Source organism: Neopelma chrysocephalum, unplaced genomic scaffold (assembly GCF_003984885.1).
Source record: "Neopelma chrysocephalum unplaced genomic scaffold, ASM398488v2 Primary Assembly neopelma1_97065, whole genome shotgun sequence".
NCBI lineage: Eukaryota > Metazoa > Chordata > Aves > Passeriformes > Pipridae > Neopelma > Neopelma chrysocephalum.
The window spans coordinates 273,441-294,342 of NW_020925707.1; the positions used below are offsets into that span (position 1 = coordinate 273,441).

The 20,902-nt window shown below is 37.9% G+C and overlaps 1 protein-coding gene across 2 annotated transcripts in view; it reads right to left on the reverse strand.

Moving 5' to 3' along the window:
• Positions 1–20,902, reverse strand: part of ADGRV1 (adhesion G protein-coupled receptor V1) — a 266,144-nt gene that overhangs the window by 130,871 nt on the left and 114,371 nt on the right. For both annotated transcript variants that reach the window (XM_027671225.1, XM_027671226.1), the window contains 9 exons: positions 18,516–18,633; positions 17,466–17,637; positions 13,584–13,826; positions 11,737–12,144; positions 10,584–10,768; positions 9,309–9,558; positions 9,000–9,139; positions 7,300–7,460; positions 4,974–5,074 (listed from right to left, as the gene is read on the reverse strand). In XM_027671225.1, coding sequence (XP_027527026.1) covers positions 4,974–5,074; positions 7,300–7,460; positions 9,000–9,139; positions 9,309–9,558; positions 10,584–10,768; positions 11,737–12,144; positions 13,584–13,826; positions 17,466–17,637; positions 18,516–18,633 — 1,778 coding nt within the window. The remainder of the gene's footprint in view (positions 1–4,973; positions 5,075–7,299; positions 7,461–8,999; positions 9,140–9,308; positions 9,559–10,583; positions 10,769–11,736; positions 12,145–13,583; positions 13,827–17,465; positions 17,638–18,515; positions 18,634–20,902) is intronic.

The following is a 20,902-nucleotide window of genomic DNA, read 5'->3' on the forward strand; positions in this document are numbered from 1 at the left end:
GCTCAACATCAGAAAAGTGAACAAGGGTGGTAAAGTAACATTATCCCTATGAATAGAAAAAGTAAAAATATATGGGTACTGCCATAGCTAGAGTTTATCTGTGAGAGACCAAAGTCCTGTACTAGCTGATTAAAATGAATAACAAAAATAGTTAAATTGAATATTTCAGGTTTATTTCTTATACTCAGTCACCTGGCCATGACTCCTAAAGCACTTCCTGCCCTCTCTTCATGGGACAGAGGTATTTCAGCCCATTCTACTTCTCCACACTCACAAGGCTGAGACAAGGTCTTAGAGCATCTCCACTGCGTTTTACTCTTGCCTGAGCTTTAGCTCTGAGCATCCACAGATGGCATCATGTTCATATAAAATCTCTCAGAACTGCGGCAACTTGGCACCTGATGGAACTGCACAGGCAAAATGACTCCCTCTGCTGTAAAAAAGGAAAACATTCTGCAATAAGGTGTTCCTGTGAGCAGCCTACTCTTCCCACTTTCTCACACAAAATCCAGGTGAACGGAGTAACGAACAGCTGTTGTTTCATGGTAACAGTCCTTCCTCACGGTTTTATAGTGTTTAATACACATTCTTAAGGTCAGGATTTCTTGACTCTTGGATTCTGGAGGACCTCATACACCTTATCTAACACCCGAGGACATCTGATATATGTATTTAAAATGTGTGCATATATATGATCAATACAGCTTCTAAAGTCACTGAAATCTTGATATAAATTACAATTTCTTCTACTACAAATTTCTGATTAGCTCCAGCTTTGACTATCTCATTCTTAGATATTGCGGACTCACAAGTAGTAACAGAGATGGGCCTTCAGAGCCTCACTGATCATAAAACTGTACTGCTTTGCTATAAAAGCATTCAATTTAGATTACTGCACTCTAAGATTTTCTTTTATGTAAATCCAATTCCCAAATAGTTGTATTTATGACTAGACTGAAACTGCTTGTGAAGAAGCTGCATGAACTTCACACTGTGCTCTGACTTGGTGGGAATTATTGAAATCAGCTAATAAATTACTAAATAATTCAGTCTGAAATCTAATAGTCACTGGGAGAAAAGGTTTAGGTCCTAATTCTCACAATGGTAACAAAGAAAATAGGCGAGATTTCAAGAGTTATTACATGTTGTATTATACTGGAACAAGTTTTCATCAGGACTAGGGAACATACATCACGTCCCCTGGAATGGCATGCTTAAAGCAACTAACATTTATTTACTGTGATCATACAGATGTTATGTAAGGAATTGGTGAAAGCAGCTTACCCACATGAACATTCTTATTGACACAACTTTCCCTTCTGACATCCCCAAAAAGTGTCTGAGCTAGCTGTAAGTTTCAATACTCTTCCAACAGAAGTAGTAATCTTTTCCACTTTCCACTCCTGATAATATCTGTAGAATCTCTCCTTCCGCAGATGAGAAATTTAGACATTATTATCCCAAAGATAGGAACACTGACATCAAGAGTGGAAGAAGACTACCTACTACTCATAATTCTTCTTGTTGAAACATTTCCCATCAAAAAGTAACAGATGAAACACATTATCATGGAGTTGAATTTCTAGAGTGGGCACCAATTCTAGATCACTGGGTCCAGTTCTTTTCTGTTTCCTCTGTGTCCTCTCAAACCTCATGGGTAAGGGCTGATGGTATCACATTCAGCATTATTGCTGCTGCCAGGTTACAGCAAGGAAATCAAAAGCAGGAAAATCTCAGGCCTAGTTTTCCTCAAAGACAATTAAATAAATTTTCTCACCCTCAGAAAGTGAGCTCTAACTTTACAGTAATGCATAAAAATATTTATTGTTTCCTATTCCATAAAAGTTTCATATTTCATATGGACTTAGTGTTTAGTGAAGCTCTATATCAGGCTTCTTCAGAAACAGTACTTTAATTAGTACTTCCTACCAGCTGACTGAAAGGCCCAGGCTGATCTAAGGGAGGACTGAATTAACACGAAGGCTACTCTCTACTGCCACGAGAGAGGCAGGCACTCACTCACTAGCATGAGCTGCACTGTGGTGGATGATCCAGAGAATCACTCTACACAGTTCATTCTGGAACATACTTTGCAAGCTCCCCCTATCCAGGTATATTTCAGTTTGTTATGGGCTTTGATTATGCATGGGGGAAAGTGAGAATTTCCATATTTTGTAAGAGAAGAATTAAGATTAAAAGCAGCACAGCAGAAGCAATGTTTCACTGTTAATGCAGAGCTTTCATCTTTGTACAATGGCAGAAGCTAGAGGCTCTATGATCATTCATTCATTCATTCATTCATATCCTGCTCCTTCACCACATCTTGGAGATTTCATTATATCTTTAAAATTTACCATCTGGCAGAATTGAGGAAGTCCAAACAATACAAAAACAATTCTACCAAGGCTGCAGTTTATAATTTTTAAATAAATGTTTAATAGTTTTTTAAAACTAGGATTGTTTGCACTATTGTTTCTTGAAAAACATAACTGATACATATGTTTGTATTTCTGCTCAGGTTGAATAATGCATAAGTTTCAAATATTTAAAAAGAGTAAGTATAATTCTTCATCGTACTTTTCTATCAAATTAAATGGTAGGATCAACTTGGCTCACCATCTTGGTAGTCACTGCAGATATTACAGTGCTGGATGATGATACCAGGAGCTATTGTAGTTTGAGGACTGGATAGATTAGAAAACATACATTTTTTGTTTGACAGAAATAGGACAGTTCCCCATATGCCTTTTTTTTCTGTTTGACCATTAGACTTTGATTTTGCGTTACTGGTCAGAAGAATGGCAGGCCATTTGTACACAGCTACTGATGTAAGCAGATTGGGAATGTTCAAATATTCCAGAGAAGTATCTACTGCATACACACAAAGCAGCTCAGCAGTGTGCTCATGAAAAATCTAAATGGAGAACTGAGCACGCATTCATTCATTTGAAATACTCAGTATGTACTGTAGAAATGGCCCCTGAAATTAAATGTGGACAAGATGCATCAAGCTGAGTATACATGAACAAGCCATGTATAAAGTGCTTATTCATGCATTCTGTCTGGGAATTCCCAGGCAAAGCACAGTAGCCATAACAATGGTTCCTATTAAGATTGTAATCTAGGTTTACAGCTCTTTGAAAAGAAGAATTTTATTCATTAGTATGACTGTATTGAGACACTGTGAAGTATGTTCTCATTATACTTTAATTTTTCCAACACACAAATCTTCACCTAAATTTACTCCAACATTGAAAATCTTAGCCCAGCAATTTTTTTCCTCTTTGCATTTAGGGTATTGTTGCATGAACTTATACTGGAAAGGAATGAAAATGTTTTACAAATATCTAGCCTTTTATGTCTTTCCAAGGAGTTTCACCAAACACTTGGTGAAAAACCCATTCTTGAATGCTTTACAAATGCTCCATTAACTCTGGAAGCTCTAGACACATCAAGAATGCAATGAAGGCTGAATGTTGTGAATCATTATTCCCCATCACTGACAGAGAAATTAATTACTGAGAGCAACCACGAAGCAGGCACAGCCTTGGAACAGCAAGTTTCTGAGCAACGTGCTGAAAAGGTTTGACTGCCATCTACTGGTACGAGTAACTAGTGCACCGATGGCAATTTTAAAAACAACCCAAAACTACGAACCTAGTAGACATCCAGTGCAGATATCAGAGGAAAACTGATATTTTCTAACTATCTAATTAACTAATAATCATGATTTCAGGTATGCATAAAGCAGTACTAACATGAAAAGCTTCCCAGTTTTAATTTCTTTCTGGTAAAAATATAACTACACAGAGAAACACCAGCTTCCTTCATTCTCTACAGTGGTTTGAGATCTAATAATTACGAATTGAGTGTCTACTACTGCCTGAAAATTATTAAATAAAAATGGAAAATACTAACGTTTTCCTTTAATTTAAACTATGAATTATTGAGAGCCGATTTTCACATAGTAAGTTCTCAGTTAAAACTGTCTTAAATAGCTCCTCTGAGTCATTAGTTAACAAAACCACAAAACTTTAAGTTACATTGTAAATTTCTAATCATATGTATAATGTCTAAATGCTTGTATGTGAGTATAGCTGTACACATCTCATCTATATAGGGTTGTCTGTTAAATTTAGGTTTCCTAGTCAGGCTAGTTCACAATAGGCAGAACGTATGCCAACATAAGTAACTGTATAAAGATTTTCCTTCAGCTGTTCAGACCAGCTAGCACAGTAGTTCAGTTCACCCTTGTCAAACATATCCACTCTCTTTTCACTCAGCCTTAAAGCTGCTTTCTTTTCTTCGACAGCTGTTGCCAAGCTGTCTTTATTTCCTCCCCAAGCCAGGTCCCTAGCTAAACAGCTACCCTACTAAAATACTCCTTCAAAAGGTTTGTTCTAAATTTGTAAAATCATTCCATGGCAAAAGGAAAAGAGATCAGGAGAGCCATGGATTTCAGGGGTTTAGGATGAATAACAAAATGACTCAGAACCATTCTAAATAGTATCTCTGTAATTAAACTAATTTATTACACTTGCACACCATGTGTGTTCTCAAGAATTATCCTGCACAAATCAGAATTTCATATAAAAGTTCAAATGCAGTGTATTTAAACAAAAAACAGCTCATAGACAGAAAAGCCTGTGGGCCCAAACTGAACTTCACTTTCTCACTTTCAAAATCTTTCAGCAGCTAGAACTGAGCACAGTATTCCACACACAGGACTGTTTTCCCACAATGTTCTATCAGAAATCATTTTTCATTATATATTCTCAGACAATGTATAATTGCAACTGAATTCCCAGCACAGGATAAGAATATTGAATTAATTTTGAGTATCATATGTTGAAACTTTACATTTTCCAAAAACATTTACACGGCAGGAGGTCTGTTCACACATGGGTATGAAAATGAGGAAAAGGAAAGTAAATATGTACTTTACATTTTGAGACTTCAACCTTTTTTCTTACCTGAGTACCCAAACAAGCAACCATCATATGAGTGAGAAGTTTAGCTGCAAACATGGCACACCTGGTGCAGAAGAGGTAAGAGATGATAGCCAAACTGAAACCTACACAGAAACAACATTAAAAAAGAAAAAAGGAAAATTTGAAGCTTAGGCTGATAAACTATGCTATAAATCCAGAAGATATTTCTTGAAGGTGCAGATCATCTAAACAAACCAACCAACCAAACCTTTAAGAGAGAGTAAGTTCACTTTGGTTCCCACTGGAATCACTCATGAATTTATTAGTCAAGCACTAACATTTATTTAACTTTTCCATAGCCGTGGGAGCTAAAATAATTGCATAATGTAAACAACCAATTTTTGTAAATTTTTGTGTGCGTAATTTCTGCATGATATGGATGATTGTCATAATAGTTAAATATAAAGCAAAGGTAATTCTTCAGTGTTCATATTACTGAATCCAAAAAGATGTTTTTAGAAAAAAATAAATAAAAAATTGTCTCCAGTTGTGTATCACTGTATTAGGAGATAGCTGTAACCTTTCAAATGCCAGTCTCCCACCACATCTGTGTTGACCACAGAAATCTGTTATAGCAAAAGTCGGAAAGAATGATACCACTTTTCATTTCACTAATTAATTGTGAACATGAACTGAACAAAAATGGGAAAGACCCCTTACCTACCAAAAAGTAGTTCCTGGAAGAAAGACCCTGGGAAAGCTAAGTCATCAGGGAAAACACTGCTAAATCTCATGTAGAGTTAATTGTGCACTTCCACACACTAGGCAGGGCAGGAATTTGGATAATTAAGGGAAATCTTTTATTCTCTCTTCAGACTGACTGTCTGCTCAGCTACAAGTATTTCTAAGATATGACTGAAATAAATCATTGCCAAAAGTATTATTTCTAAATTTTTCAAGAATTAGTTATATTTACACCTCTATCTACATATTCTTTCTTTTTTCTATTTTTTTTATATTCTTCATACCTAGGTGGAGATGTTAAGAGAAATAAATAGTATCCTTACAGATCTAAAAACTAAAGCAATTTTTTACTTATTAGATTTATTTAAATCTAGTAACTTTTATCTTCGTGTAAGGAAACACCTTCAATCAGCTAAAGAAGCTGAAAAACATTGCAAGGCATTTACCTCATATTTAAGGTAAACCCTTAATTAAGCTATTTTAAGATTTAAAACACATTCTTATGACACATGACTACAGTAAATGACTAGTTCTGAACAATGATCTGTAGGTCTTTATTGATTCCAATTCAGTAAAAACTTTTTTTCCTGTAAGCCAGTAATTCTATTTTAAAATCTGCTTATTTTTATCAGTTAAAAACTTCTTTCATTATTGTTAAACATAAACATCAATTTGTGTGAAGCAGGTGAAAACCAATTTTCTTCTCTTTATCTTCTTTTTTATGGCTGAGGTTTTAAAACAATTCAGGAGTCTAGATTTAATCTGTTAGGGCAGTTTGCTGAGCAGGGATAAATAGGGGATTTAGCTGCTTGCACTACTTTTATTACTCATATAGTGATGATCTAGTATAGAGGTCATAAACCCCACAAAGAGCAGACCCAGAATCCCATTTAAGTGCCTTAAAGTTAGGTTAATCGAGTCCCTTTAGCATGTTTTCTTAGTGAGCCCATTACTCCTAGTTTCTACCAACACAAGAGGTCATTTCAAACCTAAGTAATTCTATGGTTATAAGTAAAATGTACTTTCATCTTGGATTGCCTGCAACATAATACTGAACTTGCTTCAATGTAAGAGGCATAAATTCCGTCTTCCTCTGAAGGAAAGTGGAGGCTAGAACTTAGGTCCCCTGCTTCCTGTCTGACATTCTGGGACTTCTGAAAATACTGTTGAGGCTGCTAATAAGGAAAGTCATGATCCTCATAGGTGAAACTCTCAGGCTTCTCCCAAGATGTTAGGCAGCAGAGTGTAATGGAATCTATCACCCCAGGTTATCACTTCTGAGTCAAAGAGATTGGACAAAGGGGAAGACTGCTGCTAGAGGTACAGGTGAATTTAGGATTTTTAAGTTTCTTCCCCCAAATGAATGACATATTTCTCCTTTGTATGGTTCAATAAAACATCACAAGGAAACATATTCCTTTGCTGACATTTTTTTTCCAGTGGCAAAATTTGCCACTGTGCAAATACCAGACAAGATGGCACCTTAAATAGCATGAAGTTAACACTCCTTCAGTATTCCACCAAATAAAGAAGATTGCCATCAGCTACTAAAAATATTAATAACCAATCAGTTTTACTGTTTATCAGTTATTATTAATGAGAAAACTGTTTTAAATCAACTGACCTGAAATGCAGATGAATCCAGAAGAGAAAAAAGCCTCATTGTATGAAGACAAGTTATCTGTTTGGGCATAAACTGCATAAATGGACATATGAGAACAGGAACATTCCACATAATCTGAGGTGTCATCAATCACTTTGCAGAACCCACTATCAGACAGCCAGCTGCAAAACAAAAGTTTCACAGATTTGGAAATGGACTTGATTAATTCACATGGTAAGCAGCCCTGAAAATTATTGTATCCCTGAAATACAAGTTTTCTAAACTATTGCACAGGTGTTTTCTGCAATCTTTCAGGTGCTTTCATGTGCTCAGAATAGCACATATACGTAAGATTAAAATATTGTTTATAGCTTTTTTTTTTTAAATTTATGATTAAAAATCTTCATAAGTGTATTACAACGAACATTTTCTTTTCCACTTCGGAATCTTTGTGGCCACAGTTTTAAAATTTCTGATAGATTTCTACATCTGTCTGACTTTTTAAATAATTTGTTACTTAACTTTGCTCAATACCTTACTCCATTATGAAGAACATTTTACACTGCTATTTGTCTTTTGGCGCCCAGGGCTGCCGCGCCGCAGGCACGCATTCCGGTTACGTGACTAATACATCTGTTCTAGAACAAGCAGCAGTCACAAGGATTGAGGCCATGTTGCTGAGAACACAGCTGCACTGGGCAGGGCACGTCTCCAGGATTAAAGACCACCGCCTCCCTAAGCTCCTGCTTTATGGTGAACTTGCCACTGGCTGCCGCATGAGAGGAGCCCCAAAGAAAAGATACAAGGACTCCCTGAAACAACATCTCAGCCTTGGCCATATTGATCAACATAACTGGTCTACTCTGGCCTCCAGTCGGGAAGTCTGGAGACACACCATCTATAACGCAGCTGTCTCCTTTGAGAACGCACACAGGATCACTCTTGAGGAGAAAAGACAACGCAGAAAGAATCGTGTCTTGCAGAATATACCACCTAAGGAGTCTTTCTGCTGTGCCTTTTGCAACCGGACTTGCCTATCTCGTATTGGCCTTTTTAGCCACTAGCGTGCTTGTAACAAATGTGGGTAGAGCCCTTCCCAAATCTTCATTTGTGAAGCCTAGCCATGATGTCTTTTGGAAACCAAAATTCATGTTTGGGGTTTTGTTTTCAGTACTGCTGAAATGATTTTGAAGAAGGATACTTATGGTGACATTCTAAGCCATTTCTAACGGAAATCACATATAGATAAAAGGAGAGCATACAGGTAAATTCTGCTACATGTTCTCCTCAAGAGAAATAATTTATGTCAACAACAGACTGATATCATCCAGTTGGTCTAATGAAATTGTGTCTAAACCAACTAGATTTCAACAGGATACAGAACATAATTCTCTCCAAATTCATTAACATTAATTCAGTGACACAATTCTGGGATGTATGGCCTGTCCCTGTAACCTAACGCATCATTACACAATCTAAGTGGTATTTTGGGGAAAAAAGCCAAGGGAAGAAGTCTGAGAAATATCTGAGCTAGAACAACTACTCATTTTATTACATGGAAAGTTTTATATCCTGGTAAAAAGGCCAGAAAAATTAAGGAAAAAAGACAGGAAATGTATCAATTTTATACCTGCAAATGATTTAATCAGAGTTATCACATCTTAGGCAAACACATGGGTTCATGGTAGAAATTGGAAAACTAAACACATTAATAAAATAACCTTTCAGCTGCTTGATTCCAGAGGAGACACAGGGACTTTTGTGGAACAATCCGACCTCCTGGAGCATAAATGCGATAAATGACCTCATTGTTGCCTTTCAAAGGCTGTGAACTCTGACCTTTCAAGCTTATAGAAAAAACCTGAAACAATATGTACAATGGAAAGATAAATTTAATATTAAAATTTAACACAGTGCTCATTTTAATCAGACCATAAAAATATTCACATTATTTTAAATAAATTTATGATATTTTGAGCAATATCTAGATTAAAATAATTTCTTGAAAAAACAAACTATTATCTTCAAACCTTGTTCTTCAGGGCAAGTTCTTTATCTCCAGTAAGGAACCACTGCTGACTGCTGTATTCTGTGAACTGCACAAATTCACAGTTCTCTTCTTGAGGAGGTGATAATACAACAGAGACCTCTAATAAATGTTCAGGTACTTGAATAGAATCCCCATCTTTTCCATTAAATCTGTGTCCATTGATTTGCTGAGGAAACCAGTTGTGAGCCATTATTGTAATGTATGGGCAGCCGTCAAGGATATTTTTGCCTCTGTTGAAATGAAAAAGCAATAGGGCTGGTAAGTGGAACCAAGCTTCACTATTTTTCCCATAATGACTCTAAAATGTATTTGTGATGTGTTAATAATTTATTCTTTCATCATTTTTAGGATTTATGATGTTTAATTGACACACTGTTTCAGTGAAAAAAAAAAGAGGGGCTGAATTATTATGTATTTCAGCTTCTCCATTTCCTCTCTAGGATTTGCTCCCTATGATCTGCAACTAAAACCCCTTCATGGTAAATTAGGTTATCTAAACACGCATCTTTATAACCTCTAAAAGAAGAAGATGCATTAAAATGCATGATCTTGCTCTATCTCTTTTTCCTAACAGATGATGCAAAAAATCTTGAAATAAAGAATGTTAACTTTCAAGTTCTGAACACTGAACACATATTCAACTACCAGCTGCTTAACAGATTCACAGTGGGAGAAACCTACTGGTTAAAACCTCTGTCTCATAAATGAGAATAATCTCCTTCTGCAGTCACCTACTTCCCCTGCCCCATTAGCCTGACAAGAGAGTATTATGCACTTGCACACAAAACCAGTAATTTTAAACTATGAGTAGCTTTAAACATTTTTAAATAATGTTCAAGTGAGGAAAACCAAGTACATGAAGTACAAAATGCCAGTAGATATTTTCAGTTGCTAACTCTCATCTAGGCTTAGAACATCGCTCTCCATCATACAATTACATATTATTTTCTTAGAAAGAATAATGAATGCTTTTCCAGGCAACATTTGAGCTAAAGGTGAATTAATACATGCCAAATCTCCTGACTCATGTTCCCACAGCTACTCCACCCAAATGTACCAGTTACGTGTGACATAATCTTACAAAGCACAATACTGGCACTATGACAAAGTGCTTTGTAAGACTGTGACAGTGCAACACTTTCTCATATAGGTAACACATTAGATGGTAGAAAAGTCCCTTTCCTGAAAAGGTAATTTAAATTTTCTATATTGGTAAGTTGTCATGTATTTCCAAAACAAATTCAAGTTTACTAACCTTTCTCCTGCTGATCCACACTTTATCCCACTCAACAGAGAAAAAGCAAACTTCTCAGTCACCTCAGCAAGCAGGCTGTATCCCCGTGTGTCCTCACGCTTCGGGCTAGCAAGACCACAGAGTATCTCATAGAAAAGGCTTTTGCTTTTACCAGTGAGTAACTGGTCTTCACCCACACCTGTAATCTAACGAGAAGAGAAGAAATCAAACAACATTTTGTGCAAGGGAGTCTGCTTGTAACATTTCCTCATGTTAAATGGTTTAGTGATATCTTGTTATTCCAATGTTTATTCTCAAAGTTCAGAGTATTTTTCCCACCTCCTGATCTCTGCTGCCAAGGCATAAGACAGTCTGTCAAAACTACATAAAGATATGCTTACTAGGAATTTGATTATTAAAGAAAGGATGTGGCATTTTTCATTCTTTGAGAAATCAAAAATTGATGACTCTTAGGAATTTTGTACATTATTTTCTCTGTTTTCTGTGTGGCAACAATCACAAATGAATGAATATTGTTGTAACACTTTGTGTCTAGGTATTTAGACATTTTTCAGATCCTGTGGATCTACCACCAGTCCAGAAGAGCCAGAAAGCCATAAAACTAGTCCATAATTTTCACATAACTTACTGCAATGCTTAAACGCTCAGCTACCCCAGCAACTCAATTCCCAAAGCTACTGGAGGAAAAAAGGCTGGTGCCTAGTTATGAGTACAGCAGATTCCAGCCAGCCCTGGTAGTATTTGCTGGTGTGTTGACTGAGTCATCTGTAAAGATATGAGCAGGGGTTGTGCCAGGGCTAAAAGCAACAAAGATGGGGCCTGGAAGTCAAGAAAACATAATAAGCTGTATGAGACTGTGGCACCAAAGGGAAAATTTGCACAATAGAAAATTTAGAGCTATAGGTATGTATACAAAATTAATACTGGTTGCTCTTCTCAATCTATTTGATTTCTTATTTCTTGCCACCATCCTAACTAGCAGCAGACTAACTCCTTCTTTGATTGTGGGACTTCACACAATTTCTACTTTTACTTTTGCAGTCTGTGCCCCTGAGTCACTGATGTGGATGTGATCTGCCCTGATTTTATCCTATGTGTTGTTATATTCTTATTAAAGTCACTGGTCATTTAAGAAAAAGCAGAAAATGTTTACCTTATCTATTATATGCACCACAGCAGTAAGCTGCTCTTCTGTAGTTTCTGTGGCCACTTTGACATTTAGATTCTGAAGGACTCTGAGTAAAATGGTGTCATCAAGAGGCTGATGCAGTTGATCAATCAGCCCCCAAACTGGCAAGGAGTCCAAATCTGAGACAATGGTGATGTTAGAAATACCGTATACGTCATCTACCCTGGCACCGCCTGTGGGATTAGAAAGTACAACCTGGAAACGTTTAGGAAATGGGTTTAAAGATCCTGTCTTTGGAGTCAGGGTCACATCCAGGAATGCATTTCTCTGTCCATGTTCAAAAGTCAATAAACCTTCAGATTTGGCAAAATCTTGTCCTGCCACAGCTGGAGATATGAAGGTGCGACCAACAGGTTCAGGTTTTTGCAGCTCCTTAAAACAAACCAAGAGTTTTAGTAACATTACGATAGATGGACTTGTTCAAAAGCAGCTGCTGTAGAACACACAGACTTTAAAGTCGTAAAAATTATATACGTTAAAAAGAAATCCTCTTTCAAAATGCAAATATTAAATGAATTATCCCATGAATTAGCAATTCACCAAACCTAGGCAAAGAATTACATATATTGTCAATAGGACTCAGCATCCCTCTCCTTCTTGGTCTGTTTAAACCTCATGAGATTCCCACTTCTTGAGCCCACTTCTTGAGCTTGTCCAGGTCCCTCTGGATGACATCCTGTCCTTTAAGTGTGTCAACAGCACCACTCAGCTTGGTGTCATCTGCAAATTTGCTGAGGGTGCACTTGTTGGTAGCACTCCTTTGGATGCTCTCTAATAGCTTAATATCTTTCTTATATTGTGGTGCCCAAAACTGCCACAATATTCAAGGTGCACCAGTGCAGAGCAGAGAGGGACAATCTCCTTCCTCAACCGCCTGCCGATGCTGTGCCTGATGCCCCCCAGGACACTGTTGGCCCTCCTGGCTGCCAGGGCACTGCTGACTCATATTCCACTTGCCATCGGCCAGGACCCCCAGGTCCCTTTCCACAGAGCTGCTTTCCAGCCCCTCATTCCCCAGTCTGTCCATACATCCAGGGTTGCCCCATCTCAGGAGCAGAATCCAGCACTTTCCCTTGTTGAACTTCACATGGTTGGTGATTGCAGCTTATGACTTAGGTACATGCAGGTTCCTCAGGTGGTCACCAACCTCAGGTGGTCACCAACCTCAGGTGGTCACCAGCTTCTCTTACAGTGGGAGGGACTTTGCTCCCCAAGTCCCAACCCTGCTGTTCATCCATTCAAGAGGTGTGGGAAGAGAGGTTGCCAGTGAAGACTGAGGCAAAAAAGTTGTTCAGTACCTCAGCCTTCTCCTCATCTGTTGTTACCAGTTTTCCATCATTGTTTATAAGGGTGGATAACACCTTCTTTGACCTTCCTTTTTGGGTTAACATACCTGTAGAAGCCTTTCCTGTTATTCTTAGTGTTCTTTGCCAGGTTCAGTTCACCTTTGCCTTGGATTTCCTTAGCCCATACATACAAAACCGAAGTTCATCTCTATACTCTTCCCAGGTCACCTGTTGTTGCTTCAACTGTCTGTACATTTGCTTCTTTTTCTTTGATTTGACCAGCAGGTCCTGACTCAGCCATTCCAATCTCTTGCCTTCACTGCCTGACTTCCTGCTCCCAGGGATTACTAACTCTTGCACTCTATGAAAGTCTTCCTACAAGATCTGACAGCTCTGTTCCACTCCCTGTCTCCAAGAACAGTCTCCCAGGGGATCCCACTGACTCTCTCCCTGAAGAGCCAGAAGTCTGCTTTCCTAAAGTTCAGAAAAAAGTATAAAAATAAGTTAAACAATAATAAGACTTACCTGCATGCTGTAGCTAACCGTTGTGGTTACAGATGTACTAGAATCTCTAAGAACTTGCAGGCTGATTAAAGCTGTCTTCTTATAAGCCACAGCAAAACGAGATCCCACAGCAAAATATACCAAACCATGAAGGAGATCACTTTCCAGGACTGTTATAAAAGCAAATCTGGCACTGCTGTTCAACGCAGCTCCTGTGCTTACAGCATACAGCTCAACAAAAATATAAGTTTCAAATTCAGGTACCTGGAAGTGAGGAATGATTTTCATATCATCATAAGACCTACTAATTACTTTCAGCTTTAAAAAAAAGTATATATTATTTTGCATGCACAATGGATTACTTGTACTAACACTTACCACAAGTATGCTTCCTGAAATGTGCAATAATTACAATGAATTATATCCTAAAACCAATATTCCAACAGGCACCACTCTTTCAGTTACAATAATTAAATTCCAGATTTTCACATGGAACTTATTGCATTGAAGTAGCTATTTATATAGTACAAGTATTGTGGCTGTAAATTTGCCATACATAGCAGTAAACTCTTCAAGAGCTCCAGATTCCAGATTATGGATTTACATAGATGTACATCTTGTGAAGAATTTGCTCTTCCATTCTCTTTTTACCTTACAAACAGGCATGTACACATCTACTCACCTGTGGAAAAACTGCACAGAAGTAAGTATGTAGTTTTGAAACTGCAATTAATTAACTTGATTGTATTCAAGTACCGAACTCAGTTAAAGTTCTGACATTTTACATACAACCTTAGTATTTAAACACTAACATATTTATGCATGTTTTTACAAGAAAATCTCAGCAGATTTGCACACTTAACTGAATTGATTGAAAATCCCAGAGCTCAGATAAACTTCTCTGAGGTTGCAGATACAGAGAAATCTGTCATTTTGAAAATACAGGCTATCGAATTTTGGTTCTGTCATGGTTTGAGATTGGCCCCCCCTCGAGAGAGGGGGGCTCAGAGGTGATTGGATGCCAGGGCAGTGTTCCCTGAAGAGCCAATCACCACTCATGTTGTTCGCTTCTGCTCAAAAATCATATATTCACAGCAGCGGAAGTGGTTGGCAAGTTCTGTGTTGGCACTTGGGCTGTTGGTGTCTGCTGTGTGTAGGTGTGGAAGGCCGGGGGGTGGCTGGGCTCCTTCTTCCCCCTCCGGGGGGAGAGGGGAGCCCTGCGGCCCCCCCAGCTCTGCCTAGGCCAGAGCAGAGTTAGAGGCAGCATTTTGAGTGTGTGCAGTGAGGGAAGAGACTCACAGCACCTGAACCTGACCTGAGGTAAGAGGAGAGAGGCAGGCTTTTGCAGCCAAGCCTTCTCCCCCCTCCTTTTCTGCAGCTAAGCTGTGGAGGGGGGCTTTTCCTTTCCCTCCGCTGGAAAGTGGAGGAGAGGCTCAGCATTGAAGCTGAGCCAAGTGGACGGGCCGTGGAGGTAGGCCCGGCGCTCGGGAGAAAGAGTCCCAAGCAAAATTGGAGACGGACCCCCAGAGAGAGAGAGAGAAAGGGGGCCCGGAGGGTGTCTCTGCCACACAGGACAACCGAAAACCTGAAGAGAAATCCACATGCCAGGACGTGGACGCTTGATAAGCAGAACTACACTGCAGCAGCCTATGAATCAAGGGATGAGAGAGAGAGAGATCACACAGCGGCAGGAGAGCAAGGACTCAAAGCTATCTTCTCGGACTTCATGAGGAGGAGAGACTACAACAAAACAACTGGAACTTGGTGAGGGGGGAGCGTTCAGGCCCAGAACACTCCCACAGAGGGACTGGTTACTTTCCAGCCTTGAAAAGGCTCTTTCCTGGACTAAACTTAAAGGAGGGGCTTGAAAGGACTGGTTGATAGAAATGTAATATATATATAGTTGCCTTTAGTTTGTATAGTATTTATTTGTGTAAATAAATGTATATACTTCCCCTTCCCCTATAGAAGCCTCTGGCCTGAAAGTTTCTCTTCGGTGTTGGCACAAATTGTGGGAGGGGGTGGAGAAGCCTAAAAATTGGATTTCAGATTTCTAACGTGGCTCAAACTGCCACAGGTTCCTTATTGAAGATAAGGTAGCAGTATTAAGTTTACAATATCATGTTTAGACTCATCTTTGATTCTGTACCTACAATACAAATGCAACATCTAAAAAAATTATTACTAAGATTCCAGAAATGATTGGAAAGATGTTATTTGTACCTATTGCATGCACTTGCCAAGTAGCACACTTAAAAAAAAAGAGAGTAGTTCTTTACAAGAAAATAGTATTACAAAAAATGATGACCACTGAAGACTTTTTTTTTTTAGTGAACATAGCTTTTTTTTTCAGCACTGAATTTTTTGAAATCCTACTTTAATTCTAGGATTTTAGCTAATAAAGTCAGTACAGATGACTAAAAAAAAAGTTACAAAAGCTAGAATGTGTGGTACAAAAATGTAAAATACTCATTTAATGTATTTATTACTTCATCATTTTGTAATGTATTGACTACTACTTTATAAACTAACTTAAGAAAGCAGAACTGGAAGAAGAACTAGGAAATATTTGGAAGGATAAATAGTATATATTTTCAATTAAATTGTTAAATATTTCTATAAATTAAATGATCTTGACTGACGACAAGCACAATTTTACTGGAATGCTTGGGGAGCTTTAGCCTTCCATTAGCACTTGCTAGAATGGCACAGGTTTTTGCTTCATGTGTCACAACTGCAAGTCTCTGCAGCTTCTGCACTTCTGTCATTAAACAGTGATATCACTCCTTTGGACTAAACAGGTTCAAAACCCCATTTTAGTCAGCAAGGCAGCCTATGCCCCACACATCTACATATTTTATTCATTGGGTCTGTATTGTAAAGATAACATATGAAGATGAAGAAGGAAAATGGCCCTCTTACTGAACTAAGAGAATGCATCCTGGTTCCTAGTAGGAAATCTCTATTTCCCATATCCAACATCTTGCATTATTCTCTAGAATGAAGTTAGAAAAAAACATGGAAACTTTCTCATCCAGTCCTTTTCCACTGCCTAGACCTCAGCTTTGACAGTAGCCTGGCTGCTAGGATAATTTCTTAGAAAGTTTAAAATTCCCAGATTTTGAAAGAAACATTAATCAAACATTAATCCTTCCTTTCCTAAGGGATTACTCTAACCCCTAGTTATTCACACAAAAATAGTTTTTCCTTCTCTTTTCAATAAAAAGACTGAATGCTGTGTTTGTGTTTAGTTCAGTTATATCTGTATTGAGAGTGCCAGCTGGGACTCACAGGCACTTACGCTTAGGCATACCCAACTGACAAATGCCATTTAGTGGATGATGGCTCCTGTATTGAACTTCACTATTCACAAGCTGGATGTGTACAGCAACAGAATTTTAGACACTCAGAGATTCTTACGCAGTTTTATGAGTAGATCTTTTACAGATCACTGTGCTAGATTTGGGAATTTAAAATTACACACAAATTGGAATAAAAGTTCTTTTGTGGAATGAGATATTACTTACAGAATATGCTTTCCATAAATCACCCCAAGAAGTGCTTTGATAATGAAAAACTTACTGTGTGAAGGATGAGAGTTCAGTATATGAATAAGCATTTCACTGAAACAACTCCATTCTTTTTTTCTTATTGTTCCATGAAAATCTGAGATCTGTAATTTACTCTTTAAACTAACCACTCGTCTCCTTCCCAAATTTTTACCAGTCACAATGGAGGCAGTACAAGCCTACAAATAAACATGTTGCAGAGAAACTTAAGCAGATGTCAAGTTATTATGTTCAAACTAAACATCAGTTTCTCTGGATCAGAGGAGCTTTCTCATCTTGATAAATTGCAATTCAATATCATAGTGCTGTACATAAATAAGCAATAACTACTTACCTCATCAGGCTTTATTTCAATGGAGATGTTGCACATTGTCTGACCTGCCATGCAAGTCGTGGCTCCCAGCACAGATACAAGTTCATTCTCCAAGTTCACGCCATCCTTCAGAAGGACAACAACTGTTTTATTAAAGGTCACACGCCAGAAGATCTCCACATCTTCAAAAGCCCTATAAGCAAAACAGAGGAGTATACATGTACTGAAGGAGAGCACTACTTTAAGAAACATAAAACACAGAGGTAAATACATTTCATGTTACTGTTCAAAACTTATCATTAGAGAATAAACTGCTTTACAATGAAAAAATAGCTTGTTCTTATTTAAATTCCTTCCTCTAAAATCTATTCAGATTATTAAAAAAGTAACAGAGGGATAAAATAAAGCAATTATGGCCACTCAGATTCTCCTCGATTTTTGTTTCAGACAACATGTGATTATCTGAATAAGAAACTGGTGCTTGGAAGACAGGGATGTTCCCAAGTACTTTCTATAATACTATAATAACAATTTGCCTGGAAAGCCAGGTAGATTTTGTCTTTCCTATAACTCTAAGGAACTTAGAGTACTTGAGCATATTTGTTTAAAGTCCACATAAGTGTACTACATATATATATTAATTAGAAAAAAGCTCATAGTATCTCTGTGAATGAAGACATAAGCATACCGGCATGTAACTTCTTAATTCCTCCTTATAGTATTCACAGCTACTTATACTACAAAAGGAGATGAGAACTAGATTTAGACCTTTAGCAGTGCAAATCCTTCACCTTAAGCAAAACCTTCACACTTGTGGTCTTACAGTATAAGTTGGAAAGCATTTGGGTTTTTTTCCTGTTCTGCCGTATACCAACACTGTGACAGCTCTAATTACATTCACAACTTAAATGTCCCTTTGCCAAATTCTGGAAAGTTATTAAAAGAGTCGAAAAGCCAAGACTTATTTTAAAATTGTGTGATGAAAATCTCTTCCATTAACAGCAGCTTCTGTAATTCAACACAGCCCATTACAGAGTGTGGGAGAGCACTGGAATCAGCTGTTGCCTCCACCTGTTTGGTTGTCGTGCGACAGTCAGCAGCACCTCTCTGTTTTCTGAGTCTTCATCGAGTACCAAACCACTTTGTACTTCTGGAATGAATCCCAAAATGCCATTCTGGAGATCACTTCCTATGTAGGAAACAGTCCATGAAACTAATAAGCAAGACAGTTAAGCGGAGAGTAAATGATAATTTAAATACAGATAATTGCTAAAAACTCCCAAACAATTAGGTATCAAAAGCATGCTGAAAAGTACTATTTGAAGTACTATTTGGGGACACCTCAAGAAAATTTCTTTTAATATTTCTACTCTTAATTTACACTCCATAATTATTTAGAACTTCAAATGTTGGCATTTCCAAATTTTATTTTAATCAGTAGAATAAGTGTTTTTGAAAGGAAATTCCTTATGAGAGTCCTGGCACTATTTTTGCAGATAAACCTGTATTTTCAGCAACATTCAACAAACTGATTGAATTCTGTGTTCCTCGGCTTCAAGAGACTAGGTACTACAGTATAGCTCAGAACAGCGTCAAAAGCCTTGCTTATAATGCCCTTATAAGACATCACTTTAGTCATATATATAATAATAATAATAATGGCCAGTCTTCGCGAACGAAGATTTGGGGAAAGGTCTTTTTACCTTTCCAGCCTGCGCAATGGATTTTTTAGGTGAGACACAGCCTGCGCTGAACTGAGCCCACCCTTTAATCCTAAGGTTCATCTGCCAGGGCCAAGCAAGCTTGGACAATGGCAGTGAGGTCCTCAGGACGTAGGTTTGTTTAGAGTGACCTTCTCATAGATGGATGGCCTTACAGGGCTAACGGGCTCCATCTGCCCGGGGGACTGGCTGGGATTCGAACCTGGGTCGCAGAGGTGAGAGTCCTGCATGCTAACCACTAGGCCACCAGGGGTCCCCACTTTAGTCATATTATGTTTATAATAACACTTATAACATTCTTTCTGAATAGAAGTGGACCCCAGTGTATGCCTAGATGGACAGCACTGAAATAGTAGATACTGGATAAAGATGGGCTTCCAAAGACAAAATTCAAGCTTTCTTATTCATCCTACCCAGAATGTTGTTGAACCCATTCATTTTCCCAGATTGTTACATCAGCTTTTCTCTTGCATCTTTAATTCAGTGTGTGGAACTAGGGAGCTGTAAAACACTACATTTTTTCTCAGGGGAAGATAACAGCATAACAATAGTGGAAGAAAAAACAAACAGTGTTAATGAGAGGAAACTAATGTCTTTACATTGCCTCATTAAATCTTGCTTCTAAAGGATTTCTCCTTGCAGGTAGTGATGGCTTTACTCTGCAATTGAAAAGGTTATTTGGTTCCATGCCAGTGATTACTAAATGTCAACATACATAAGATGAACAGAAACTGTGTGTTTGGTTATGTGCATGCACAAACATTTAACCTGTGGTATTTATCTATACAGTTAAATGCAGGTACATGCTTTGACCCTTCTCCTTAACGTGTTGTCTCATGATCTTACAGCCTAAACTGTTCCATTCCCAACTTGTTTCCAAATCTTAAGCCATATTGCAGTTAAGATTGGTTTATATTCAGTTGGTAAGCCCGACAGATATCTAAAAGCTAAGAGAAACTGGAGCTCTGATATTACTTTCTCACAATAGCATAGTGACTGAAAGAAAAACTTCCTTCATGCCTTGCAGGCCTATTCCTTTCCTCCATCCCCAGAAGGAGAGGATGACACCACTGCACATATGAACTGCACAGTATCAACAAAAAAAAGCAGCAACTGTTTTTTTATACTTTGTAGAAACCCCATACATTGCAAAAGCAAAAGACAACTTAAAAATACAAACTATATGAAATACATCTGAAAAAATGCCAGCACAATTCTAGTTAAAAGGGCTCTCTAGTTCCAATACCCTTCTGAAAGCTGAATCAGCTCTGAAACACACCAGATGGCTCAGGGCTTTGTCTAGCTGGGGCTTGAAATATTCCGGGGTGGAGAGAGACTGTGCAACCTCTCCAAGTAACGTGTGCCACTGCCTCTCTGTAAACTTTTATGTTTACAGAGAAAAAAATGTTTCCTTATACTCAGGCTAAATCTCATTTTAACTTATACTCATTGTCTCCCATCAAGGACTGCTGTCAAAACGCACTATTTAAATAATAGATCACTGAATTTTTATGTCTTTCCTGTTTTAGGTAATCTTATGGTTTTATGGTAATCTTAGGAACTAAGTCTTCCTGTATTCAAATGCCCTATGACATTTTCATTCACAAAATCGTATGTTCTAGATCAAGTTAGGAAAAGGAAAAAAAACAGTTAAAAAAGCTTAAAGCATTCCTGAAGGTATACTTGAGAAATGAGAATGAATAATGGAAGCCCAGCACCTCTGCAACAGGTTCCTGT